Source organism: Balearica regulorum, chromosome 5 (assembly GCF_011004875.1).
Source record: "Balearica regulorum gibbericeps isolate bBalReg1 chromosome 5, bBalReg1.pri, whole genome shotgun sequence".
NCBI lineage: Eukaryota > Metazoa > Chordata > Aves > Gruiformes > Gruidae > Balearica > Balearica regulorum.
In genome coordinates, this window is record NC_046188.1 from 28856607 (window position 1) to 28884123 (window position 27517).

At 41.0% G+C, this 27517-nt stretch overlaps 3 protein-coding genes across 4 annotated transcripts in view; all 3 read left to right on the top strand.

Annotated features, from left to right (window-relative positions):
• The window catches only part of SNX6 (sorting nexin 6), a 29997-nt gene extending 18078 nt beyond the window's left edge, over window positions 1–11919 (top strand). For both annotated transcript variants that reach the window (XM_075753980.1, XM_075753978.1), the window contains exons 11-14: window positions 398–484; window positions 1420–1579; window positions 2550–2635; window positions 10032–11919. In XM_075753980.1, the coding sequence (XP_075610095.1) occupies window positions 398–484; window positions 1420–1579; window positions 2550–2635; window positions 10032–10085 (387 nt within the window). In that variant the 3' untranslated portion in view covers window positions 10086–11919. The remainder of the gene's footprint in view (window positions 1–397; window positions 485–1419; window positions 1580–2549; window positions 2636–10031) is intronic.
• Window positions 11920–12136: 217 nt separating this feature from the next.
• EAPP (E2F associated phosphoprotein) lies at window positions 12137–18153 on the top strand. Its single transcript, XM_075753981.1, has 6 exons — window positions 12137–12296; window positions 12897–13078; window positions 14421–14519; window positions 14882–15005; window positions 15891–16001; window positions 17529–18153. Exons 1-6 carry the CDS (start codon window positions 12223–12225, stop codon window positions 17791–17793), a joined length of 855 nt encoding a protein of 284 aa, XP_075610096.1. The 5' UTR covers window positions 12137–12222; the 3' UTR covers window positions 17794–18153.
• Window positions 18154–21416: 3263 nt separating this feature from the next.
• Window positions 21417–26754, top strand: SPTSSA (serine palmitoyltransferase small subunit A). The gene is made up of 2 exons (XM_075753982.1): window positions 21417–21595; window positions 24821–26754. The coding sequence occupies exons 1-2, from the start codon at window positions 21493–21495 to the stop codon at window positions 24922–24924; spliced, it is 207 nt and encodes a 68-aa protein (XP_075610097.1). The 5' UTR covers window positions 21417–21492; the 3' UTR covers window positions 24925–26754.
• Window positions 26755–27517: the final 763 nt, after the last annotated feature.

The window sequence follows — 27517 nt, forward strand, 5'->3', positions numbered from 1 at the left end:
CTGCAAAGGTGCCTTAAAAATTTGTTTTCCTTTGACCGCAAAAACAACATAAACCTTCTTGTGCAACTCTATAAAAGATAAGTTTTTGTTTCTCTGCTGTTTTCCTTGTGTATGATACATATACTTGAAACTAGGAAGAAAGCATTGTTTAAAATAGAAAGCTAGTTGTCAGATACTGCTTGCACAGTAGGTTATTGTTTACGTTTTAATACAAAATCCTAATACTGCTTCTCATGATGCATCTTTAACTATTCTGTCACAAATGCATGATCTTAGTTTTTGAAAAAGACAATCTGTCATGTACTGTTGTATATTTTATGTTGTATTTACATGATACAAGTAAATACCCGAAGTCTGGATGTTTTTAAATTGATGCTTTTACTTACTGTTTTACCAGAAAATAGAGGCCCGGGTATCTGCTGATGAAGATCTTAAACTTTCTGATCTTCTGAAATATTACCTAAGGGAATCTCAAGCTGCTAAGGTGAATTTATGGTTTTTTGTTCAGTGAAATAGAGCTTCCTTAAAAAAACCAAAACAGAGTCATCTTGAGAAATAGGCAGTAGATAGGTTAAAATGCTGCCACCACGAGCCTGCAGTTTTTCCCTCAGCTGTAAAACTTGATCACTGTTGTATGTAAGGGGTAACAATGCAGTTGCTGACTGTGGGACTGACTATTTGGAACTGTGTGATCCACTTAGACTGTACGATTTGGCCTTGATAATTAAAAACAGTGGAAGAGCTGTTGGTGAATGATTCATGTGTTTGCAGTGTGTTTGCTGCTTGTAGACTGCAAGCAATTCTACTGGTTTTTAATATTCAAAATGGATACTCCAGATGACATGCAAGTACTGATAGAAAAACACATGGGCCAAATTTCATATTCCATACCTACAGAAAATTTAATTCTTAGTGTTGTTTGATGTAAGATGATGAAGTAACATAACAGAATGAGGAAGAATTTGACAGAATGTCTGTAGTTAGAAGATCACAGCAATAACTGTTGCATGAAAAATGGTACTGCTGTTTCTTGGGCCCTGTGTGTATTTCAAATACATAATCTAAATATAGTTTGTTTCCAATCTAACAAGCTGTGAAACTTCCCATGATTGCCCCTTCTTAAGGTTTTTGGAGCATCATCTAAGCCATCTGTTGCTAGCCTCTGTCAGGCAAGATGCAGACCAAACAGTATTAAATTGCATGTCTGAGCCAGTATGGACATTCCTGTGACTTGCAGGATGAAGTAAAATGAATGCAAATAAATTAGTAAGAACTGAAATACAGCAAGAAAGACTAATTTTAGTCTGAATTTTTTTATTACTTGGCATATACTAAAACCCTTAGGCAGATTCTTGTAAACTCTATCCTTTATGTTGTTGTTTGGTTTTGTTGTTGTTTTGTTGTTTTTTTTTTTAATAGGATCTCCTATATAGAAGATCTAGGTCACTAGTGGATTATGAAAATGCTAATAAGGCATTGGATAAAGCAAGAGCAAAAAATAAAGATGTACTGCAAGCTGAAACTACTCAGCAAATATGCTGTCAGAAATTTGAGAAAATATCTGAATCAGCAAAACAAGGTATTTGGGTGGTCTTTGATTCTACGTTACAACTTCAAAATTAACAAATTTTAGCATATTATTGATGAGAATAGATTTTTGTTCTGTTTCCTAAGCTGAACTATTATCTTTTAATCAGTATTTACTTATTTTAGAAAGTTGAAATGATATTTTCATTTGGCTCCATTAGGCAAAGCAAAGTCTAAGTGCAAATTATTTGTTAACCACTTTTTTATATGAATTGGGTAGGATACAAAGTCATAATTGCTAGCAGTAAAGGCAAACCTAATCTTTTAAACTATTGAAATTCTCCTTTTGGTTTTATGCATTCTGCTGTGAAGGCAGCAGTCTGTCGCAGAGATGATGGTACATTAGAAAGAGGAGACATCATGAGATGAGATTTCAGTGAAGTTGCAGCATTACAGTAGCTTTAGAGAAAAGGAACCTTATTCACATGTTGCCTTTTTCCTGGAAACTTACTTTTTTTTTTTTTTTTCTTTAGGCTTAAGATTGTTGTGAGTTAGTAGTCATCTCGGGCAGGTTTGTTCAAGGTGTAAAGACCATACTCTCCTGTTTTTATCATTTAAAAGTAAATCTGATTAATGATTCCTATTAGACACAAAGATATATCCACAAAGCATACTTGCTTCCTCTGTTCTTCATGCTAGTTTTAGCTTAGTGTCTTCCCTAGATACTTTTATATGTCAGCCTTTAAAGAACAGTGCACGTGGAATAAGAGAATTAAATGTTTAAAAGCATCCACATTGCAGTCTATTTTCAAAATAGCTTTGTGTCCACAAAAGGTTAGTTAGAGATGTGGAACTGATTTGCTTTCATCCAGCAGTTGAGCCCAGAATGTGCTGAGATTAAACTTGAGTTTCTCCTGTTGCCTTCTCTTATTCTTTAACTCTTTCATCCTGAAGGAAAGTCTGTTAACAGTTGAGGGCACTGGCAATAATACTGTTAATGAATCCATTTTTATTTTCCATAGAACTGATAGACTTTAAGACAAGAAGAGTTGCAGCATTCAGAAAAAATCTGGTGGAACTAGCAGAACTGGAATTAAAGCATGCTAAGGTAATTGAGATCCTTTTTGGCCTGTATTTCAACTGATTTTAAATATTATATGCTTGAATAACCAAAATGGCTAACATTTGTTGTATGATACACACTTCACATTCAGGAAGGGAATTTGAAGGTAAGCATCGTCCAGAGAGGTGAACTTTCTTGAATAATGGGTAGAGTGGGGGGGAAGGGAAAGTACAGATGAAATATTTCTGAGGAATTGGTGTGCTGGAGATGCCTTTGGAAAACTCATCCCCTTGAAAACAATTTTGGCTTCAGTTTTATGTTTCTCTAGCTGTTTGTATTTGTATTTATAGCTGCAGTGTTTGAATACCAGCCTACTTTTAAAACCTCATCTCAGCATTTTGCTGTGAGATAGAGAGTGTTTTTTCCTGTTATCCAGATGTTGGGGACTTGTATAGGATAGGCTAACTATTATGCGTGAGATCACACAGGCCTATCTGAAGTCAGATCAGTGTTACTCTGAGTATGCTTTTTGAACCTTTTTGCCTTTAAAGTGCTAACAAAAGAGGAATGTTGCAGATAGACTTTTCAGTGAAATAAATTTTTGCAGGAAAAAAATGAAAGGGCTCTGTACTGTCCTTAAATTTCACAACGTATTTGATTCTTTTAATCTATATGAAATTAATAGTTTTGGTTAAATCAGGTTAGCTGCTCTGATTTCATAGATAAGTACAACAGTCTCTTATTTTAACTGTCCTGTCCAGTTGCAGGGGGCAGCTTTCTTTTAAAAGTCCACTCTTCAGCATTTCTCATTCTCATCACAAATCTGAAAGTGCTGTACTACCAAGCTTTGAATTAACTTGGGATATGTCTGTTGAAAGGACTAGATAAGTGGTGGATAGTGTTGCTGAGTTAACTTGTTGCTGCTTTACACTCTTTTCAGTAGTGTTCACAACATCATTCTTCATTCTGCCAAACCCATTATAAAACTACTGCACTGTAAAAAGGGTTGTTTTGGGGACTCTTTTTTTTAATCTTTGTAGGTCTAAGTTCAGCTTGGTGGGATATTTAGCTCGTAAAGTAATCAGTAAGTTCTGGAATACTCAGCTCCTTTTTCAGATGAACAGTGCTTACTTTAATGCGCTATATGAGAAATTCAGCTACATTTCCCCTAAAAATATTAAAACTTTTCATAATACTTGGCACTATTCAGCCTTCCTAGTTCCCTGTGTGTAACAGCTGTCTACATCCAGCCATGAGTCGCCCAGAAATCCCCATGTTTGGTCATGAATGTACTGGTTACAGGTTTTAGTGAAATTAATAGTCCGAACAGTCATATTTGCAACAGCTTTTTATTGATTTGCCGTATCATGCTTTAACAAGGGAATGAATCCACAGCGTTTCTGTCCTGCTTCAGTCATTGCCTCTTCATCATGTCTTGTAACTGACCCTTGCTAAAATCCCCACATGCCTTGGAATGGAATGCTTAAAAAATGGCTCTAAATCTTCCAAAGTATCCTTAAAGAATCACTTGTATTAACTCTCTGTGCAAGTCAAAATCTTGTAGTAATATGCTTTTGAATTTTGACAGCTAATAACTGCAGAAGGCGGGGGGAAATGCGTAATTTCTTTAGTTTTCAACTTACTTGATATGCACTTCTTGGTGTCCTCAGTTTACCTGGAAGAGCTTTAATTTTTTTTTAGCTTTTCTTTGTTTTTCACCACAGTCTGTGTTTAAGATGTAGTTCTTCAGATAGTCTGTCTTGGTCTGTGACTTACCTTGTCTTAGTAGCTTTACTGTTAAGGAACATATAAGGCTGTAATAGAAACTTTGAACTGTAGTGCTGTTTTTGAAGGTGAATTTTTTTTGCTGACCCTTTTCACCTGCTTTATCATGGAGCACTGTCAGATTCACTAGACAGTTTTGAATATTTAAAGCTTTACAATATAGAAGGTCATTTTCACTAAGGGTGGCAGTTTTTGAAATGTTAACAAATGTTGTGACTTGTTGAATGAAAGGATATTCTGTTTCTCACTAGATTTGAAAGTTCAGTTTTTTCAAAGCCTGTGTTTCATATTTATCCAAAACAAGCTACTACAGATGGATCGGTTTGGTTGCTGTGCTTTTATTTCTGTAGATCTGAGTTGGATTATTACAGAATTTACAAGTGCAATAGATCATATTTTTCAATTGTATATAATGGGAAATTTTCTTACTAATGCTATAACCAGCATATTTGAGGATAGCCTTATGGTTAGGGTACAGAGTATTGAAGGATGAAGTGGTGTGTTGGAGGCTTTCTGAGATAGTTCCATAAAAGGAAGAAAGAAGATACAAAAAGACTTCTTTGGGGGCTTTTTTTTTTGAGATAGCTTTGTGCCCTGATGTGTGAAGAGCAATCTTAGGAGAATATGAAGGTTTCGCCTTGTCCCGGAGATGACATTTTTATACTTGTTACAATGCAAATGATGAACAATGCTCCCATTTCAGGGAGGCTAGGTAGCCCTGGTTTTTGCAGGGCTAAGCTGGGGTGTTTGTAGACACCTAATTCTTCTTGCAGTGGAACCAAAAGGCGGCTGTAGAAAGAAAAAGGAAGGGTACTTTGTCCTGTGGGTAATAAATTTAAAGTCCTCTGCTGTAAGGTTCTGGGCAAAATACTTTGCCTGATGCTGTGACAGTCCCTGTCTTCATGCTTTTGCAGCTACTGGAGGCAGGTGAAGTTTTAGCAGCCCCAAACTGGAAATTGTGTGGCTTGTCAATGGCATGTGGAGCACAGCACTCCCAAACTTTGTTGCATGACTTGTAATTCAGATCTAAGTGCTCTTTCCAGCAAAAAACCTAACTGGGTGGCAGGGGCTGGGGGCAACAGATAACGCTGCTGCAGGCTTTTTCTACAAGTCTTCTATTGTGGGGTTGTTTTGTGTTTGGGGTTGTTTTTTGTTTTTTTCCTGGAACGAGTACCTGCAGACTAAATGTTGTGCAGATACATCTGTTCCTGAAGTGGTCTAGCCTTGTGTCTTCCAAGTGGAGAATGGTGACGAGCGGTGTTCCTCAGGGGTCAGTACTGGGACCGGCACTGTTCAACATCTTTGTCGGCAACATGGACAGTGGGATCGAGTGCACCCTCAGCAAGTTTGCCGACGACACCAAGCTGTGTGGTGTGGATGCTGGAGGGAAGGGATGCCATCCAGAGAGACCTTGACAGGCTGGAGAGGTGGGCCCATGCGAACCGCATGAAGTTCAACAAGGCCAAGTGCAAGGTCCCACATGTGGGTCAGCGCAATCCCAAGCATGACTATAGGCTGGGCGAGGAATGGATTGAAAGCAGCCCCGAGGAGAAGGACTTGCGGGTATTGATTGATGAGAAGCTCAGCATGAGCTGGCAGTGTGCGCTTGCAGCCCAGAAAGCCAACGGTGTCCTGGGCTGCCTCAAAAGAGGTGTGACCAGCAGGTCGAGGGAGGTGATCCTGCCCCTCTACTCCGCTCTTGTGAGACCCCACCTGGAGTACTGCGTCCAGCTCTGGGGGCCCCAGTACAGGAGAGACAGTGAGCTGTTGGAGGGAGTCCAGAGGAGGGCCACGAAGCTGATCAGAGGGCTGGAGCACCTCTCCTGTGAGGACAGGCTGAGAGAGTTGGGCTTGTTCAGTCTGGAGAAAAGGTGGCTTTGGGGAGATTTAATTGTGGCTTACCAGTACCTGAAGGGGCCTACAGTAAAGATGGTGAGGGACTGTTTATCAGGGCGTGTAGTGACAGGACAAGAGGTAATGGGTTTAAGCTGAAGGAGGGTCAATTTAGATTAGATGTTAGAAAGAAATTCTTTACTGTTAGAGTGGTGAGGCACTGGAACAGGTTGCCCAGAGAGGTTGTGGAGGCCCCCTCCCTGGAAGTGTTCAAGACCAGGTTGGATGGGGCTTTGGGCAACCTGGTCTAGTGGAGGGTGTCCCTGCCCACAGCAGGGGGGTTGGAACTAGACAATCTTTGAGGTCCCTTCCAACCCAAACCATTCTGTGATTCTGGGCTTGGAGTTGCCTGGCACAGAAAGCATGGAGGTGAAATCTGATGTAACAATGGGTGGTGGAACTCACCTGAGAGGCTGTCTTTGGGAGGAATTCAGCCGTAACGAAGGCTGCTGCATGACTTACTGCTGAAAGTTATTTGCTCTGTACAGAAAGAAAAACACAAATCCCAAAACAGAGATCGCTGCACTGAAGAAGTCTGACCAAAGTATGGAGAGAAGGTTGTGAGTGACTGCTTGCATTTCCTGAGCTGTATCTGGCTGTGTGGCTCTAGAAGACTGGAGAGTGATAGGGAAATCAAGCTTCTAGTGAATTAGGGAATTGTATATACACTGTATATACAAATACTAAGCACACCTTCTCTGCCCAGTTATGTTTATACTACTTCCTAATAAAATACTTGTTTTTATCTGTTAATATCCTCTTATCCTTTCCTGGTTGCAACTCAAGACTTTTGAAAAAGCTAAACATCAGACTGTGGGTTGAGATTGCTTTAAGTTCATGCAAGTGCAGACTACTGCCAGGAAGGATAATGATGCATGAGTCTGTTCCTTTCTGTTATGTTGACACTATTATGTGTGCAGCTGCACAATAAGATGGAGCTAAAAGTTGCTCTGTTTTTTTCTAAGCTTTACTTTCAGTCTTGTTTTCACAGCATCCCTTGTGTCAAAACACAGTTTTGGCTGGGAGGGTCTGAGAATGAGAGAGACCTGCCACCTCAGCAGCAGCACGTACCCTAGATTTACTTAAAATAGCTGCCGAACTGCAGCTTCAGATTCTGCTTGGTCTCTGACCTATACTAAACAGCTTGATGTTTCTTTTTCTATGGCCATTCTGCCTGACTATACCTCTTGGTAGGGCTTAGCTTCTGTTTTGCTACCTCTGTGTTTGTTTGTGACTTCATGCAGCTGTAGCTAATGTGAGACCTGATTAAGTATTTGGGCATTTAGTGCAACAGCTGTATTTAAACCTATTCAGTATTTTAAACAATTAGACTTTGAGGTGATCCTGTGTTGGGCTTCATATTCAAGAAGGGAGGTTTGATAGCTGGTGAAACTGCTAAGGTTATCGTCATATACTTAAAGCATTTGTAGCCTTGGCTATACTTTTAGAGTCTTTTGAAAAATGAATTATAACTAAGATAGCCACTTCCTTCAAATAATAAAAAAAAATCTAAACATCTCTTTCCATAAATACTAATATATATGTTCTTGCCTCTATGGGTTTTTGTGGAAAAAGAATTTGTTGCATTAGTAGCAACAGATGTCAGTTTGGAACTGACAGAAGAAGGGAGTAAGCAAAATCCAGTGCTAAGGGATTTGGTTAAATGCTTTGTCAGTAAGTCCTTCTTTCCTGAAAAGGATGTTTCTGTCACCATGCTTCTGCCAATAACTGTAATATCTAGAGCTTAGGAGTCTGAGTTGGCAAGAAACACTCTCTGAATCTGAATTAACAGGACTTGCTCAAGCTATGCTGATAAAAGTCAAGTATGTCAGATGTTGCAGCCAGAAAGAGTAATGGATCACAGCCTCTATTGTCCTGGATTTATTGTAATTTAAATAAGGTTGTTCGTGTGAACTTTGTAAATTTGATCTAATGAAAATGAATGATTTGCCTATTTGGAAAATTTAAGTAGACTGGCTGGCTGTGTCTGGAAATGACTGATGTATAACGGACGTCTTGGTACCATCTTTTCTTTATAGAGTGCTACATAGTGGCCTGTGAATTGCAAATATACTTCATGCTGCTGATGGGCTGTAAAGAGATGGCCAGAAGATCACTGTCACACTCTTGGTGGAGGTAATATGCGGGCAGTCCACAATTATACTTCAGTCTGAAGTATTCCATTGGAAGACTGAAAACTTCAGACTGAAGTATTTGTTTTCACTTATTACTTCACTACAGCCCATCATCAGCTGTTCAGTAACAGAGACCTTAGATTTATGAATCCTGTACACTACAAAGATGGGCCACCAAGCCCCCATGCGTCTCATGTATATCGAACTTGTTTGCATCACAGAAATACAAGCCTTTAAATAGCTTGTGACTGTCCTCTGCCAGCATAGGCATAAAAGGACAAAAAGCTGTTGAAGCCATAACTGAAATTGCTGTCTTCTGGAGCAAAAACTGAAAAGGATTCACTAGACACAGTCTTCTACTTTGAAGCCTTGAATTTAGTTCATTGCTTAATGTGGGTTACAAGAACCTTAATGGATGATAGAATTATGATTTCTTACCTTTTGGGGCTGAAGGACAAGTGTCCTTCTACCTGTCTACCACAGGTCACTTGGAATGCTTTCAACTTACAAATTACAAAGTCCATTTGTGTGGACTGTTTATCAAGGACATGCAAATCACAGATACTGATACTGTTTAATTACATGCTTTTGTTTGTTTGAAGTTTTCTTTGCAGGTTTCTTCTTGGATCCAAAACATTCTTAGAAGGAAGCAGTTTTCCCCATGTTTATAACTGGGCATTCAGACTGTTTTGTTCTTGCATGTTATCTGACCCTGATAGGAATTACTCTTAACACTGTCAACAACCTAACATTGTTTCTTACACAGAGATTTCATATTTGGGAACAAACCTGGTACAGATTTAGTAGTTTAAAGTGATTTAAGCATAAATGAATGCACAAAACAATGTGAATACTGTGAATACCAAGCTGGGTTGGTTGCTTGTTTTTTTCCTGGAAAGTAAATTCTGGCTTGTCAATCACATTTGCTTAATTCACAAGGATATCTTTTTAAGTGTCAGTTCTGTAAATTAATTCAGAAATCTGAAAGTAAACCTGTATGTTTTTATGATGGAGTCAGGATGCTTTAAATAGGATTAAAAACTGACCTACAGGAGTTTGAAAAGAAGGGCCTTAGAGATAAAACTTAGTTAATGTTCTGATAATAATTTCTGTAGCTCTGGCTCTAATGGCTAAACTCACCTTTGATGGCTAAATCACCTGGCTAAGCATGTAAACAAGGCCCGTCCTTGAACAGAGCAAGGAGACACTGGGTGCTGTGAATTGGTCAACACTTGATGAATTCAATATAAGATATGAATACTTCTGCTGTGGGATTAATATTCCAGTGACAGAGTAATGGCAATACTATAAAAAATGAAAACTTTGTAACTTTGAATTTCGTTGCTAAGAGAGTGCTCTACAGGGAATAGTTTTTTGTGGCCAGACTAGATCTTTAGTAAGAAACTTGTGAAGAAACATGAAAAGGGTACTGAATGCTTATTTTTGAATCCCAAGTTATGTTCAAAAAAACTCTTTAAGATAAAAGTTACTCACATAAGTATTTCTACCTAAGCTTAATACCTGTCTGTTCTGCTTTAGTGGTGTCATTGCTATTTAAAAAGCGTCTCTTTCCCACAAGTGTAAAAGAAAGTAGGGAAACATGGTCATATTTTTCTTTATTTTCACAGGGTAACTTACAGCTGCTGCAGAGCTGCCTGGCAGTGTTAAATGGTGACACATAAGCTACGTTCCGTCTTCCCACTAACAAGGGCTGCCCTCCTCTGGATTTTGTTTTCATGACTTTAAATAAGCATTTACAGTTCCCTGGAGAAAACTTTTGACAAAGTGCGCATAAGCGAGCTCCTTCTTTCAAAAGAATTAAAACAAACACCTGAAAGTAGCTCCAGATCATATGAAGCAACAGTATACTTGTTATACGTACATATTCATGTTTATTTAATCATTATATGCTTTCATTGTTCAGAAACCAAATGCTCTGTTTTTGTGAAAATAGCCAATATAATTATGTTCATGTTATGAATACTATGATATGGCTGCCAATCTTATTTACCTTTGTAAGTAATTTCTGAAGTTCACCATTTGAAGCACATTGTTCAAATGGCCTAAATATTACCATTAGATATTTGAATATTGTTACTATAATGGCATTGTATACACTGTCTTAGTATTTTTTTTTCCCCATGTACTGATATCAAGAAACTTAATCTTTTTTTCAATTGTGAACATTTCTTAGAAATTTTGGAGAACTTTGTGTAACCTTTGTAACTATGATTTAAAAAGAAAAGCAAATGCATTAGTATGTTTGCCTTAACTTGTAGACTAATCCAATTATTGTAAAATAAACCATGAAATCAATGATTTTTCTAAAATTATGCAGACATTGTATCATCTGTAAGCTTAATATTTTCTAGTAAATCAGATTAATTTAATTAGCTTTTTCTCTATTCATCCTGTAAAGCCATTGAGTAAGTATTGGATTGGTCTGACACTAAACACTTGCCCAGTAATTTTTCACTTGCATTCTCAGGTTTATCTGTTTGCCTATCCGTTTGTCTGTGACTTTCCTATCCATTGTACTTAAATTGTTTGGAGCTTGGTGGCTGACTCTGCAATTTCTTTAGCAGAAATGCTTTTCAGAGAACTTCTTGAGTTTCTTTCCAGAAAGGGGAAATAAAGTAGCAGAAGGGAGTTGAGAAATTGCATAGTGTCAAATGAAAAGTAATACTACCCCACTTTGATACAGATAAGAAGCTTTGCTTCAGAAGATAAAAAGTAAAGGTATACCCAATAAAGGAATGCCTGAAAAGGAGATCTCATTCTGCTAACTGCACTTAAAACTTAGAGCTGTGGATCAAGTTGTTGTATTGCTTTTGTCTCTCTTGAACCATGAAACTTTTCCAAGAGGTGCTGTTCTGTTGTGTAATTTCAGGATGTCATAAAATGAGGCTTTACTTGATGAGTGGCTCTTCACAGTGGGACTGCTGCTCCAAGTGGATTTGTATACCTCAGTGGAGCAGCAGAAATTTGGGTGAAGGGGATGTTTGGAGATGCAGATCACTGTAAGTCAACGTCTCTGTGATTGCAGACTCCGTGTACTGCTGCACAGAGGTGTGCGGTTTGTTTGGGGTTGTGTTTTTTCCCCTCGAATCGTGTGAATTGCCCGGTGCAGTATACTTACCCTGCTGCCTTGCACATCAGAGCATTTGAAAGGGCGAGAAGTTTCTCAGCTGAACGTGCTGTTTGCATTGTGCGTTGAGTTGCCTACGCCTAGCCTCAGACTTCGATCACCAGTGCCCAACGGCTATTAGCAACTCATCTACTAGCTGTACTATTTTCCAGCAATGGCTACTACAATAATACAGTGCTGTTCATCTTCCAGGTATAACAGGTATAATTCCTAAGGAACTCATCTATAAATAGCCTATAAGGGACAAAGATTACAATGTATATACAGTTAACAAAATTGTAAATATTTTAAGTAGGCTGTGGGAACAGTTTTTAGATTTAGTCCTCGTTGTTCAGTGTTACTAGCTCATTAAATTTTTTTCAAGCCTCTTGGTATTGGGTGTGTCTCTTAAAGCTCTAACCCCTGGCTCTGGAACTGTGAAGAAAAATAAAACGTGACCCGAGGACTTGCAACTCCAAGGGGAAAAAGGAAGGGGCTGGGCGGCCGGTACCCGCCTCGGCACCGGCGGGGGGAGCGCGGGGGCCTGCCGGGCCGGGCCGCGCCGCCACCCTCCGCCCCTGCAGGCGGCCGGAGCCGGGACGAGGCCGCGGGGGTGGCGGCCGCGGGGCGGGAGGGGCTCGGCCGCCGGAAGCCGGTGGAGCGCCCGGAAGTGGCCGGGCCCGGGCGCCGCCATGAGCCGCCTGCGGGAGGAGGACGACCCGTACGTGGTGGAGGAGCCCAGCGACGAGGAGCGAGCGCTTAGCAGGTGCTGGAGAGCCGTGGCCGCGGGCGGGCCCAGGGCGGCCTGTCGCTGCACGTGGGGGTGCTCCGTCCCGGCGGCTGCGGGCCGCCGCTTCCCTCCGCTATCGCTTTGCGTTTCCCAGCCGGAGTCCGGGGAGGCACCGCGGGGCCCGGCGGAACGGCAGGCGGTGAGGCCGGTGGTGGCCTGCGGTGCGCGGCGGGGCTCCCTCACGGGCCGGGCGCTGGGCAGGGGTGCCGCCGGGGTGGCTGTAGGAGGATCGCTTCGCAACAGCCGCGGCGATTTTCTTCCTCGAAGCCGGAGTATTTACATTTTAACCTTGTAAATGGCAGTGTGTGAACAGATCCCCGCCCGGCGGCCCGCTGACCAGAGCTGCAGAGGCCTGGCGGCAGGCCGCAGCCGGTCAGCTGAAGCTCCTTTGCATTAAAATCAGAGTCATAACAACAACAAGTTAGTACATCGTTTTAATAAATATATTTCCTGTAAACACACGAATAAGTGCTTCCCAGTGCACCCCCACAATTCAGGTGTTCGTTTTCCATATGACTTGGTCAATGTTTTAAGCTAGTTATCATAATTAGGTGTGTAACGCTTAAATATTTGTAGCTCAGAAGATGAGGTGGATGTGCTCTTACACGGCACTCCTGACCAGAAGCGGAAGCTGATACGGGAGTGCCTGACCGGGGAGAGCGAGTCTTCTAGTGAGGATGAGTTCCAAAAGGAGATGGAAGCGGAACTGAGCACCACCATGAGGACTATGGAAGGCAAATGGAAATCGCCGGAAATGGGTAAATCTCACTTAACATTTGCTTGCATATGAAATCATGAATTAAGTGGTGTCCAGTTAAGGTGTGAAGTTGATGTGCTATTCTTGTGGCTAGAGGTGGGTGTGGTGACAGTCGAGTGCCATTTGAAGCTTACAGGAAATCTTAAAATGGCTGATCGCTTCTGCAGAAGTGGTCACCAGGTGCCACTCCAGTGAACACCTCTTACATCTTTTCTAGGACTTTGATTTTGGTGTTTGTGAACTTCTGATTTTCTGCTTTAATAAGATTTCTTTTTGTTGGATCACTATCCTTTTTTCCAATTTCTCTATAATTTCTGGTTTAAGTTGCTTTTTCACATGTATTTAGAAGTCTCTTGAGCAGGTTGTGGTCTCTTGTACTTTGGTGGCTCTGGATGCTATCAACATTTGGATCCCTTTCTTGAAGAAAGGAGTAGCATATGGTAGATTGAGATCCCAAGTCAGCTGGGGGGAAGGGTCAGGAAAAATACTAATCTCTTCTTCCGTTACCTGCAATGACATGTTACATCAAATAGTAAAACTGTACTAAAGATATATGTGTTTATGTACTATGGGTGCAAGAGATGGATTGCTTTGGCATTTGAAGAACATCTTTTTACCTATTACAAAACACCTAGTGAAGTGTTCTTAATTTCCTGGAGAATCAACATAGTATTCACTTTAATGTAGGGACCTGCATTCAGCAGGTTTAATAGTTTTGTGTGTGTTAGTGGGCAAATCTGGTCTGAAGGTTTTAGTTGCTCAATTAAGAAGATGTAGTGATAGTTATACCACCACATCTGTCCAGCACAGAATAGGATTTTTGGTGCAGACTGGCTATGACAGATGTGCTTGGCAATTCATCTGGGTCTTTTTTGAACCTCTGTGGCCCTGAAATTTTAGGGGATTTTTACAGTGAATTTTATTGTAACCAAAGCTTGTGAAACAATGTGCCACACCTGTATCTCTTTTGCCTGACTGAAGATTTATGGGGTGCTTGAGACTGTGTGGATTACACAGGGCAGACGCAGGCATATTTGATGTGGTGTCCTCTATGCCTAAAGGGAGTGTACCTTGGGAGAAACTTTCATTTGAATTGTACCCGAGGTTCATCTCAGAGTGAGCAGCTTTGCTGCTAAAAAGTAAATTCAGAGAAGATGAAATAACACAAGCAGTGTGGATGATCAGGATGTGGGAATGCATTGGGAGAGCTGTTACTTAACACACCCAAATAAAGCCAGAGCACTTCTGGATAGAGTAACTTGAAAATGAAGGTTTGTTCTGGGCTGTATACTTGCTGTCCTTTTGGTGGGGTGTTCTTACCACTTCTCTAATTTCACACATAGGTACTTCCTCGAGTGCTGGGCAGACTGGACCTGCCACCACTTCAAAATACTATGATGACATTTACTTCGATTCTGATTCAGAGGATGAAGATAAAATAGGTAAATGGCTGAGGAGAAAGAGAGGAGGACATCTTTACAGTAGCATTCTGTCTCTCAGATCCTGTAGAATCCTCTTAGGGGGTCAAGGGGCTGTTCCTGAAGGTGGCTTTTGGGGGGAATTACCAGCCTATATCAGCTTAATATAGTCCCCACAGCTTTGTGATGCATCCTAATGTATATAAGGTGCATTAATGCTTTGGAGTAGTGCATTTGGAGGAGAGATGAACTAGACCTTTATGTTTTAGTTTGGATTTATTGCAATTGTGGAAAAGGAAAACTGAAAAACTGATGTTTTGATTATTTAAGCAGAGAATCATCATATGTCTGGTGGATATGACATGTGCTTGCACAAATCTTTCCAGTTACACAGGAGGTCCGGAAAAACAGAAAACATCAGCAACGTCGGATTCTTTCCAATGATGAACTGCTGTATGACCCAGAAGAAGACAGCCGAGACCAAGAGTGGGTAGACTCACAGAGGAGGGGGTAAGAGACCATAAATATTTGAATTGTAGGATGCTTAACACAAAGTGAAAAATTTAAATGAAAATGGTGAATATAGAGAAAAAGCCTATGCTGTCAAGTCTATTTTTTTTTTTTTTTTTTTTTTTTTTTTTTAGAATTTGCAGCGTAGAAATGTAAAAGCCTGTAAAATTTTAATGTGTATGTAATGGAATTTGAGTCTTCAAAATGACACAATTCTAAAACTTGCAAATTTTTAAATCAAAACTTCCTAGTTCGGTAAGCCAGTTTTGTCTGTAGATCTCATCTAAACAACCACATTGTGGATGAAAAGGTTGTAAGATTTGCTAATTTCCATTTTTAATGCCATATGATACTTTGATTGCTAAACTAATATCTGTTCCTGCTAAATACTGTATTTATGGTTTTGGAAAACTTTGAATTTAGCAAGCCACAAAATGTTCAGATAAAATAGGAATGGAACAAAGCTGCTTTACTGAGAGTTTTTTGATGGGTGAAGTAGAAAAATGGTTGCTGCAGCAGAAGTAAAATTCTCCATGTAAATCTGTTGAAAAGGATAACATTAATGTATGTATGCAGAGATTGCACTTGAGATGGCTGCCTCATCAGAGGAGTGGGTTATTAGGCACAAATTCTCATGCTAGATGTATTTGCTTCACCAAATAAGAATCCTCTGTACAAAGTAAATGAAGATACTGGTATGTGTCCCCCCCCCCCCCCCCGCAGTGTATTTACTTATGTGCTTTGAGATAGTGAAAAAGGTGTCCAGAATGAGTCAGATATTTATTGGTATATTTTAATATAAAAAAGGTTTGGAGGTTGAATTGATACATCTGACAACAACAGCATGTAGTTTCACTTTTTGTCTCTTCTTTCTTGAATTGCTAGGTACCGTAATCAAAGAGTGCCGCAGCAGCCAAAACTTTCAGCTGTTCCCAATAGTGATGCTGTTTTGAACTGCCCTGCTTGCATGACGACATTATGCCTGGACTGTCAGAGGTAATTGGTGAACAACAAGGGGTCTTTTTTTTTTGTTGTTGTTCAGTTGTATTTTTAGTGCATTCAGTTAGATCAATTGATTTGATCATCTGTCTTGCGAGGTGGAGCTAATAGAAGGCAGGTAAGTGTGAATCAGATTTAGGGGTCAATGCTAGTTTGTAAGAATGATGATCAGCTTAACCTGCAACATGGAGATGAGGAAGAACAGGGTAGAACTTTAGCATAGTGGAGAAGGTAAACCATAAAAAAAGCCATTTCACTGAGACTAATCAAGAAGTTCAGAGTAAGGTGTGGGGGATGCTGCTTTTGGGTTTTTGTGAAAAACATGTTGGCTTGATATCGAGACATAGAATTATTCCAGGTTAACTATTATCTTTGTATGAAAGTGCCTTGTTTAGGGGAGAATCAAGTAAAATCAAGATAGTATATTGTTACTTGGTTTGAGTCTTAGCAGTTGTGATTTTGATTATAGTTATATTAAAAAGTGCCTGAAAAGCATTTAGGTGAGAATCTGTAGCATGTTTTGCAGCTCTGCAGTACCTGACTGCACTGCAGACCTAATTAGTACTGCTAACCCGTGCTAAGGAGAGGACTCTTCAACTGGGAATAAAGGAGAAAGAAATCTTGTGAAATGAGCAATAAACTACCTCTTGTTTACTGAGTACTTTCAGTGATTCAGGATGAAATTCCACAGCAGCCTAAAATTATCGAAGTACTGGGTGCTGTTTCTCACTCTTTTGCCATGGCTGGCTATGGTATTCCTTGACCCTGTTCTGTAGTTGAGTATTTCAGTTTGCTAAGGTGATGGAAAACTGTTCATTTTTATTGTCAGACTGGTCTTTTCTGGGTTTAATAAACTGAAATAGCTCAGCACAGAATTATACAAGCAGTAAAGCCAGCAGAAGTCGAGATAGGACTTCTGCAGCCACCTGTTATGTTGGTTTAGGCTGCTGTAAAACTGCAGCCTGAGGGACGCTGTGTTGAATTGAATTGAACTGCAGCCCTGAATTTTGCTACGTATTCCAGTTATGCAGTTGTTATACTGATGACAGCTGAAAATACATTTTGTATTTTATTATAGACATGCTTTTTTTCAAGTGTAATGTGTCAATGTTTGTTATTTATAAATAAGGAATTTCAGGCTTTCAAGAGAGTTTAGGATATAAATTCCAGTATTTGAGTCGTTTGCACTTGCAACTTCATGATCTTTTGCCTGTCATCAGCTATATGTAGCAGTGCTTAATTCTCTAGTACCAATACCATTGTACTCTGGGGGGTTTATTTCAGCAAGAACCAGCATGTTTTTAAAAAACACCTTAAAACCAAGACAGATAGCTACAATTCTATTTTTTATGATTTTTGTAGTTGTGACTTTTTTTCTGTTTATAAAACTTTGTATTTATTTGGCTTTCAGCCCTTTGGCATGGTACTTCCTATCTTTAATCCCATTTCCAGTGACGATAACCGATTTCTTGGAAGCAGAGTTTTACCAATGGTATGACTTGCATTTTCTCCCCTTCTCTTTAGACATGAATCTTACAAAACACAATATAGAGCAATGTTTGTGATGAACTGCGTTGTTAACAAAGAGGAAATTCTGAAATACAGAAAGAAGCTAAAGAAAAGAAATAAGAAGATGAAGCACAGCAAAGAAACTACCTGTATAGAATCAAATCAAGAAGAGGAGGAAGTGTATCATCCAGTATTGTGTACTGAATGCTCAACTGAAGTGGCAGTAATGGATAAAGATGAAGTTTTTCACTTCTTCAATGTTCTAGCCAGCCACTGCTAATGTGCAAAAGCAGGGGAAAAAAATCCTGCACTGTTTGAGACTGTGTGAAGTGTCAGAAATGCAGGCATGTTAGCCTTTTTTAAATTTGGTCTTTTAAGTGTACATTTTCATCAGAGAACGTTATAACAGTTGGATTTTTGCAAAGTTTACGAAGGGAATACAGTTAACTGCGTGCATTTGAGAGCAGTATTCTTTCACACTGTCAGGTGGTTGCATCATTAAGGATTTAAAATTTTGTAAATATAATGTAAGATGTGTGTATTACGACCATTCCCTGTATATATACTGTCTGTCTATTATCTCAATATGTATTGGAACTGCTGCTTAGAATAAACACTGTGTAGTAACTGGTTCTCCATAGCTGCATTGGTCATTTATGTGGCACATGGTAAACAACTCTCAGTCGAGATGTTGGGCTTCTTTAGGCTGGTGTTCTTGGTAACATGTACACAGGTGGATTTGATAAAGAAGGAATTGTCATTATATTTGGATTTTTGGCCCCTTCAGATCTCAAAAATGGAAAATTTTATTTATACAGAGTGGAAGATTAGCTTATATCAAGTTTGCTGCCATGGATCATTTAAATCAACATATTAATGCTTAGTAATACAGTTAAATATGTATATGAAGAAAATACTGGATTTTTTTTCTATTGTCCTTTTTCCTTGACACATCTTAAGAAGAAATCTATGGTCAGATCTATGACCGTAGAACTGGTTTGCATGCTTTTTCTGTTTCTGTAGTAGATACACAGCTTCTTTATGGAAGCACAAAGAGCTTCTGCTACTTGGTATTTAGACTTCTTGCTTAGTCTATGAAGCCATTGCAATGTTAACAATGGATCCTTCCCTTTCCTCCGGGTGTGTTCCCGAGAGGTGAGCTCTTGGCTTTTGTTAGTGAGTAACATCACCTCTTTATAGCCTGATATTTTTGAACATTTCACTTGGAACAAGGTTCTGTCTAAAAAAAGCATAATTGTATCTTTATGCTTTTAATAGTACTAGGAATAATTTGTTTTATGTGCTTTGAGGAATTGTCAGAAATAAATATTTCTGATTTAAGTTTAGGAGACAGGAACCTGAAGAACATACTTCTTTTGTACCTTAGATTATAAGAAAATCTTGTGACACTTCAGTTACCTTTTGTAGTCCCTGGTGCTGTATTTTACTAATTACACACACTTGTTCTACATAGTGTTACATGAGATTAGGAAGAAAAAAATCCATTGGTTCTTCTGTCAGGATTACACGAGGAGAACACTGACATCCTATTTTCAAGTCAGCAGAAACTTAACCTCTGCTTGATGAAGCAGAGAACTGTCAAGGCAGCTGATGAACGCTTGCTGGCTGGTATGGTACACCTTCCTCTGCATGTGTGACCTACGGTCAAAATTGAGGCGTGGGATCTGCCTGAGATAAGGTCTCAGTCTCGTCTTTCCTACCTATAGTCAGACTGATTAGCGGAGTGTCTGACTTGCATATTGATAGCTATGGGATCATCTAACGTGGCACAAACTGTTAAGGTGTGCCATAAGGAGACTTATATGGGAAATTTTGAATGTACAAAGAACTTCTTGGTAGAAGCGTGGAGGAGCGGATGTGATAGAGGATGTAGTCTGTGCTGTAGGGCATGCCGGCCTCGATGTAGCTGTCTTCGCATTCCAGGTGAAACGCAAAGGCTCTGCGTAGCGCCAGGTTAAGGATCTTTGCGCTGAGCTACTGGAAACACGAGCATGCGGGAACGTAGTTCAAGGGCTCAAGTGTAGATGTGGGTGGTAGCAGGTGGAACAATAGGTGATGGCAGTTCCTAAGCAGGGGTAGAAGAGCTGGCGAAGGAGGGGAAACTATACAGAGGAATATTGTCAATTTTCTTAAGGGGCTAACTAGCAAAAAAATCTCTTGTTGAGTCTGCACCATACTGAAAAGGTGTAAGCGGCCTGGGCACCACCTGGGGCAGATGTAGCAGGAGATTTTGAAGTTGGTGTGCCTCAATGTTACCTTTCTTCTCATCTCAGGTACTTTCTTGCTGCTGCTTCTTGCTTGCCTTATCACTTGAATTGCAGAGCTGCTTCTTGGGAAGCACTGGAGCAGGCAGGACTGGGACTCGTTTGCCTCATGTTGATACTGTTCTTGCAGCTTTGAATGGGAGTGAGTAATGCTGTAGTTGCAACGAATACCTCACCTGTCCTTGAACTTTGTACGTGTTTATATAGAAAGGAAGCTTTCGTGATCACCACCACTTTTTCAAGCAGCAACACCAACAAAAGGCTCCTCCAGCAGCAGCTGCAACAAGCAATGGCAGTCTTGGATGGGGACAACAGCTCCTCTAGCCAGTTGTGTGGGGGTATTAATCCTGTGAGCCAGTTGTGTGGGGGTATTAATCATGTGAATGCTCATGCTTCTTCTTGTACTGAAATAAATCTGCATAGATAAAGTACATCTAAATGTCTTCTGGTTGAATTAAATCCCTTTCAGATTCTGCCCCACAAGCTAGTACAATATTCAGTTTTCTTTGCCAGCTGCTTTTCTTTCTCACAGTTATCTCCTGGCACTGTACCTGTATTTTGCAGCTGTGTAAATAACTCTGATGTGCATCCTCCTGTGACTGTATTCCCTTGTTTTTCATTGTACTAATAGCACAGGTGAAGGTAGGAGCAGGGTGGCTGCAAGAACAGAATCACACCGCTCAGTGACATAACTGCAAATTGATTCACTAAGCAGGGTGACTATGGTGCGTCGATACCACTGCCTGCTCCGCAGTGTGCACACTTGGCGTGTGAGGTCCTGGCGGGTACCCAGTGGTTGCACCTCATGCTCCACTTCCTCACCGCCCCTGATTACCACCTACGTCCCCTTCCAGCAGACTTTTAACTATTGCCTTCTAGAGTGCCAACGGTGCCAACCATAAGGTGCCAACGGCCTTTCTAATCATCCGGTCCCAGGCCAATCTGGGAATTTCTCCTTGTCTTAGGCCAATTAGCACTCAGGGCAGGGGTGCCCCACACCCTCTGGTTTCTGGCCCCAAGGGCCTTAGGGAAAGGCAAAGCTAGCAACAGTTACAGTAAACAGCTGATTTATTGACTCTGCATTCTTCCTATTCATACAGGGTTAATCTAGTCAGAGTTGGCTGATAAGGTCTTGATCATCCGAGCCATGTTTTTGGGTGGGCTTTCCCTCCGACAGCTGGAGACACCGAAGGCTCCCACGGAGCACATCTTTGACCGCATCTCCCGTGGGCCCTGCCCAGCGCAATCTTTGGGTCTTCCGTAATTCCCAGAACGTCAACTTAAAGAGGATGAGCGAAAATAGGCTGCAGCACCATCTCCTAGGTATGGCTCGGATGGGCAGGTTCATGGTCAGCCATGTAATTAAACCAGACAGGACACACACTGGCACGCACCGCTAAGTCGTAACGTTCCGCGGGGTATGACGGTACGGGTGTGCTGCTGCGTGTCCCCGCCGTGCCCCGGCGCTAGGCGCCGGAGGGGGGCTGGCTGTGGCTGCGCAGTGAAGCGCTGCCCGTAGGCGGCCCACAGGCCCCGCCGCCTCCATTCCGGGGGGCAGCGGCTGCCCGGGCGCGGGGCGGGGCCGGGGCCGGGCGCGGCGGGAGGGCGGGCCCCGGGCTGCCACCGCCCCCGTCTCCGCTTGGCCTGGGCCCGGCGTAGGGCCGCTGGCGGGCGGGGAGAGCGTGGGCCGCGCCATGGCGTTGGGCTCGGCCTGGAAGCAGATGTCGTGGCTGTACTACCAGTACCTGCTGGTCACCGCGCTCTACATGCTGGAGCCCTGGGAGCGCACCGTCTTCAGTATCCTTCTGCCGGCCGGATCCTGCCCGCGGGGCCTGGCGGGGCGGGCGTGTGTCTGCGGGGCGTTGGGGGCCGGGCGGCTGCCCTTCCTCTGCCGCGCTGTGCTCGGCCCCGGCTCCGGGGCTGCCCCGAGGCCGCCGGGCGGGTGTGGCGGCCCCGCCGGCCGTGCTGCCGCTTCCCCGGCGGGTGCGGTGCCGGGCAGGCGTCTCGGTGCCGGGGAAGCGCCTGGGCCGTGGCCGTGCTGAGGGCGGCTGGCCGCCGGCGGGGCTTTGTGGGGGTGAGGGCCGAGGGGCGGCGGGAGGAGAGCCGGGCCGGGCTGGGGAGCGGGGTCGGGCCGGGGGGCAGTTGGCCTGAGGCGCTGAGCAGAGGAGCGGCAGCCTCCGCCCGGGACCAGGGCTTGTCCCCTCCTGGCAGGCAGGGGTAAAGCTCCTCACCCTGCCAGGCTAACGCGCTGCCAAAACTGGGGAGTAATCCCCATGCCCTGTCACTAGGCGTCTAGCAATCTAGTGCATTTCTCCTCGGGCATAAGTTTATATCTCGAAGTTATTTCTCCTTTAATTTTTCTTCTGTAGAGTTACAGTAGTTCCTTCTCCTGTCTTTTGCACTGAAATCTCTAGGTTTTGGTTGAGCACAGGTGTCTTTTGTGAATTCTTTTGTATGTTTGCCTAGTGGAAAATAAATGTGCACATTGCAAAGCCTCGCAAGCTTTTGTTTGCGTGGTGCTTTGTTGCATGATTTTTATTAGATGAGTATTTAATCCTCAAGCTGGTAAATTTGCTTGGCTCTTTTGGAGTGGAAGAACTTGATAGATGCTATTGGGAAGGCATCTGTATAAAGACTGTTTGTAGATTAGCTTCTTTACCCAGCCCTTTCATACAGGCAGTATATTCTCTCAAGTGTTGTTATGGCATCATAAGTATTTTTCTCTTTAAGTGTACGTGTTTTCATCTTGACTTAAAATGATGTCTCTCGTAAATGACCCTGAGCCAATTAATATTGAGAGGCAAAGAGGGAAGTTAACCAAAACGTTAACAAAGAGAAGGGTGTAAGTAGTAGTAGTGAGAAGCTGCTTTTATTGAGATACTGGTCAATTTTGTAGAGGAACTCACATTTGTTACATAGAAGTGGTTGCCCAAGTTGTATGATCAGACTTTTTTTTTTTTTCTGTGTAAAGTCAGTAGAAATGGAGATAACTTAGTGTTTCTCTTCTGTAGTATTTGTAGACTTCCTGTGCACAATTGTTTAGGTAGGGGCTCTTACCTTCAAAATGGTATGTTCCTTGCTACCATACCTTCCTCTTTTTATGCCATGTCTGTATCACTGAGGAAACTTCATCTTTGATTTTTCTGCAATTATATTAGTCATGAATATTTCTTTTTTCTTTTCTGTTAACCATGCAGCTTTTTAACTTGTGCAAAATATTTAAGCAAATTAAAGTGTGTGTGCCTGTTTACTTTTATAAAATGCTTATATCGCAGTGAAGTAACTGCCACTTCACTTACAAATGTCATGAGTGGCGCAAGTATTGTTCATGATCTCGGGTCAGCAGAACTGTTTTTTGTCCTCAAACTGGACGCTTTTGCCGTAGGTGGGCCAGGTCTGCTGGGTGCTGGACAGATGCAGCGGCCTTGGGAGCTAACGGTGCGTGGCCCTGCTGTGCATCGCGCTGCTGCTTCCGCTCCAGAATCAGGAGTGAGCGCTGATACGGAAACATGGATTTATGAGTTGACCTTCATTTTAGTATCTCTTGCTGTATAATCTTCTGGGACTAAAAATACACCAGGCAGCTGGTATGCTCTAATAAGCGCAACTCTGTTCTCCATGGGGAAGTCGCTCATAGAGCTTTTGTTACACGCGTGCAGCGGGGACATGATTTCTCAAAGATGCAGAACATGCGCAGCTCCTCTGGTTTCACCTGTGGAAACTGAGTACTGCTGTCCAGGCTTATCATGCTTGTTAATCTCCAGTGCTTTTTATAGTGTTTGTGTTTAAGTTTACTGAATCTGTGCAGATAGTTGGATGAAATCAACAGGTTGTTACTAATTTTGAGTACTTTTGAATTTCCGGAACCTTAAACTTTGAGTGGCATAATCTTTCAGTAATCTGATGCCACAATTTCTGTAGATAAAGCTTCAAGAACCCTATAGCTCAACAAAGGTCCAGTTGTACATATACATTGTACGCTATCATCTCACTTCTCTATATAAGTTTTACAAAAGGTCCCTGTTAGGAGTTCAACTAATGAAGTGGTCATCTTAAGATTGTTGAGCAGATAGTTCCACGTGAAGTTTGTTTTGCAGTGTGATCTGCTATAGTAAAGTACTAATGAGTGTGTGGTTATTTAAGTGTACAATTTGACTCAAAGCTGTGCTGATGCTTTGAGGCTTTATGAGTGAAATAGTTAGAAAGGTGCATGTCACAATGTTACTTGTACCTTTCACTCCCCCTGCGGTTTTTTTTTTTAGTTTTAAGTACTGCCAAACAACACACAAATTGAGCTGCTTGCCCAGGAGGAAGGGTCTGAGCATGACATGCAGGTGGAGAAATGAACCGAGAAAGTAGTAACTTAGAGCCTAGAGGACACTGGCAGCTAGAAATGGATTTGAGGTTTCCTGACTTTATTATGCTAACAGTAGAACTTTCACACCAGATGTGTTTTGTGCATCATAAATTAAACTTACTAGATCATTCTATTCTGAGAAGTCGAGGTCAGCCTCTAATGCTGTCTGCTTAAAAATGAGTACATCGTCCACAAATGAGAACTCTTATTCAGTGCAGCTACTCATATTATTGTGTTTTTGTTTTGGTTTGGTTTTTTGTGATGGTTGAAATTTTTTTCTGCTTGCCTGAACAGGACTGGCTTCTGCAAGACTTGCTTAACACCTAGGAAGATGCATGTACAAATGTGTATATTCTTGGTGCCTGTTTTCTGTTCCTCCATCATGCTTCCCATGGTTTGGCCTGTCCCCTTGTGTCCGTGACAAGGCAGTGGATAACTTGCAAGGCATTCTTCTGTAATTCAGCTAATCACTCTTACCCGTTTTACTCTGGTTTTCGGTGTTCAGTTGGTTCTTCCTGTAGCTGTAATTGCTGAATACAGTTGACCTTGTCCGATTTAAAAATGTAATGTTATAAGATAATTACCAGGAAAGTTTTAATGCTATAGTTATGTGATGTCTAATGCACTTTCTATTTCAAATGCCTTTTTCCTCAACTGTGACTCAGATTCTATGCTAGTTTCCATTGTTGGAATGGCACTGTACACAGGCTACGTGTTCATGCCTCAGCACATCATGGCAATATTGCACTACTTTGAAATTGTGCAGTGATGAAGAACATATTTTCAAGAAGTAATCGGGCTTTGAAATCTGGTCTACAAAGAAGAATGAACCTCTTAGTTTTAACAAGACTTCTACCGATGTCAGAAAGACACAATTATGACTCTGAAGACTAGGGAACGAGACATGTAGAGCAGGGACGTGAGATGTCCCCTATGTTGTGTTCATTCCTTTTAATTTTACAAGATACGCCCTTGTATAGTAGTTTTGTCTACTTTAACATTGTGATTGTACTTTGATATCAGTATTTTCTTAACTTTGTGACAGTTTCAATATTGCACTGTGAAAGCTTTTCTTAATTGTAATTTTGAGTAAATCTTAATTGCCTTCTATTTTTAATCAGAAAGTCATCTTATTAAATGGGGCTTAAAGCTTTTGCTATTGTATGGTATGTATTTGCCTGGATATTTCTATTAATGCGTTTTGTAAGAAAATACATCTAGATTCATATTAGAGACGTGGATATATTCGTCTAACGCTATTTACAAAAGTTAGTTTGTATGACTGAACTCAGGTGTACTGTTTGCTGTCCAGACTTTGTTCAACAGTATATTTGTGCGTATCACCTAGATTTGGAATTAGCAATTATTTCAAGTTTCTGTATTCCACCCGTTGGAGGAGAGCGGGGGAGATGAGGCATTGAGGCAGAGCGAAGACCACATTCCTTACGTTTGGAGTAGTGCTGTGGTTCTGGGCTTTATCTGTCTAGTGGGAGGGAAAAGGAATTTTCTTTACTCACATGGGCCCACATAAGGCTTTGGGATAGCACTTTAAATCAACCCTGTCTTTTCTAGCTACCAATTCAATTGTACTTTTACAGGATGCTTTATTATGTTCCAATGGTTATGGTTTCAGCTAATTTTCACTCAGTGTAACTATGTCTAAGTTTTAAAGGGGTTTTCTATTGCTGCTAGGTTCCAAACATGTTCTCGCTACAAATGACCAAAACATAGGGGTTTAAATGGACTTGAGTTACAACTACAGCAATAAGTAGCTGAATACTTGGCTGAAGTCCAGTCTTTTTTTTTTTTTTTAATAGGGATTTTTTTCAGTTTTGTATTCTGAAATGTAAGATGGTGACAACTTAACTTTCCTAAGTGGAGGATTTTTTTTGTTGTTGTTTAAAAAATAAAAGTTTAAAAGCAGAGCTTTGATGCAAAACTTTCTTTGAGAAGTTAATGTGTTTCTGAATGCTGCTTGCTTTTCTCAGAACTTTCCAAGAGGGGAAAAAATGATACTTGACCAAAGAATTGTGATTTTTTTTTAATGGCCCAGTAATAAGAGGTACTGTTATATCTTTTATGCAGCTTTTATTGAAATCAGGAATCATACCTAAGTTGTACAATTAAATTGTTCTATAAAGATACTGTCTTTTAGGCTTATTTAATTTTCTCAAATGCACACTCATGAGAAAAGAGTGGTTTTCCGACTGTATATTTAAGAACTTCATATGTATTTGATTAAAAACTCCGTTTTCATCTTGGGAGCTATAAACAGTGGGCCTTAAACTTCTTAGGTGAACCTTAGTTTTACTGAAGTTGGTAGGAATCTCTCACTAAATTAATGCCTTTGCTTATTAATAATTGGCTATCTAAACATAGGTAGGGCTTTGGGGTGCTGGTTGGTGGTTTTTTCTTTTTTTTAATGTAGTCAGGGTTGTATGTGAATATTTTAAGTATATATGGAGCTACATTGATGTGATGTAGCATGAATTCCTGCTGTGAATGGATTAAATTGGTACTGTGATGTTTCTTTGTGAACTACTACCGTGATTGATACACATCTACTGCTGAGAAAGGGTTTTAGCTGTACGAGGGGGGGGGGAAAAGGGAAAAAAGCCCTTCTGTGGAGTGGCATTGTGAATGTTAAGCAGGACGTTTAATTGTGAAAGGTTTTATAAAAGGGCTTTGATTTACCAACTTTTATTAGCCGTCTGCGTTTTGTTGAGGAAAAAAAGAGTAACCATAATCTCCAGTCACTTGCGTTACGTTGGAGTGGGCTTGACCAATATCATACTTGAATTCAATTTGCTAATTTGAGTACAGTGTTTTTCAGCATTTCTTTTTTTTAATTATAAATTAAGAATCTCATAGTCTTGGACTGTTCTTTTAGATTCTGGATACTTTGTTAAAGATGGAATAATTTCATTAATAAAATACTGTATGTTACTAGAGTTTGAATTTCTAGAAGAAAATTTCTGCAATATGTGCTGTTCATGAAGTTGATCTAGTAAAGAGATGGTTCAAGAGGTGATAATTAGGAAGCAGAGTAAGTTTTCTTTTTTAAAGTAGGGGTATTGGTAAGGATTTAGTGAATCATTACATTTGAATTATAAATGAATTGTAAGGCTACTGAGTTGTTTTTCCACTGCAGTCTGCTTTATTGTCATGTTAGTTGGGGAATCTCATCCTGTTCATCCTTACAGTGACAGAACTGTAAACTTTTTCTGTGCAAGCTGAGGTCGAAGGCAGTTTAAATACCATTTGGAGGCAGCTGGTCAATTATGCTTCTGTTTAAACAGGGTTATAATAATTGAGCCATCAGTAATTTAGATAAAGTTGAAAAAAATAATTGTGGGAAATGA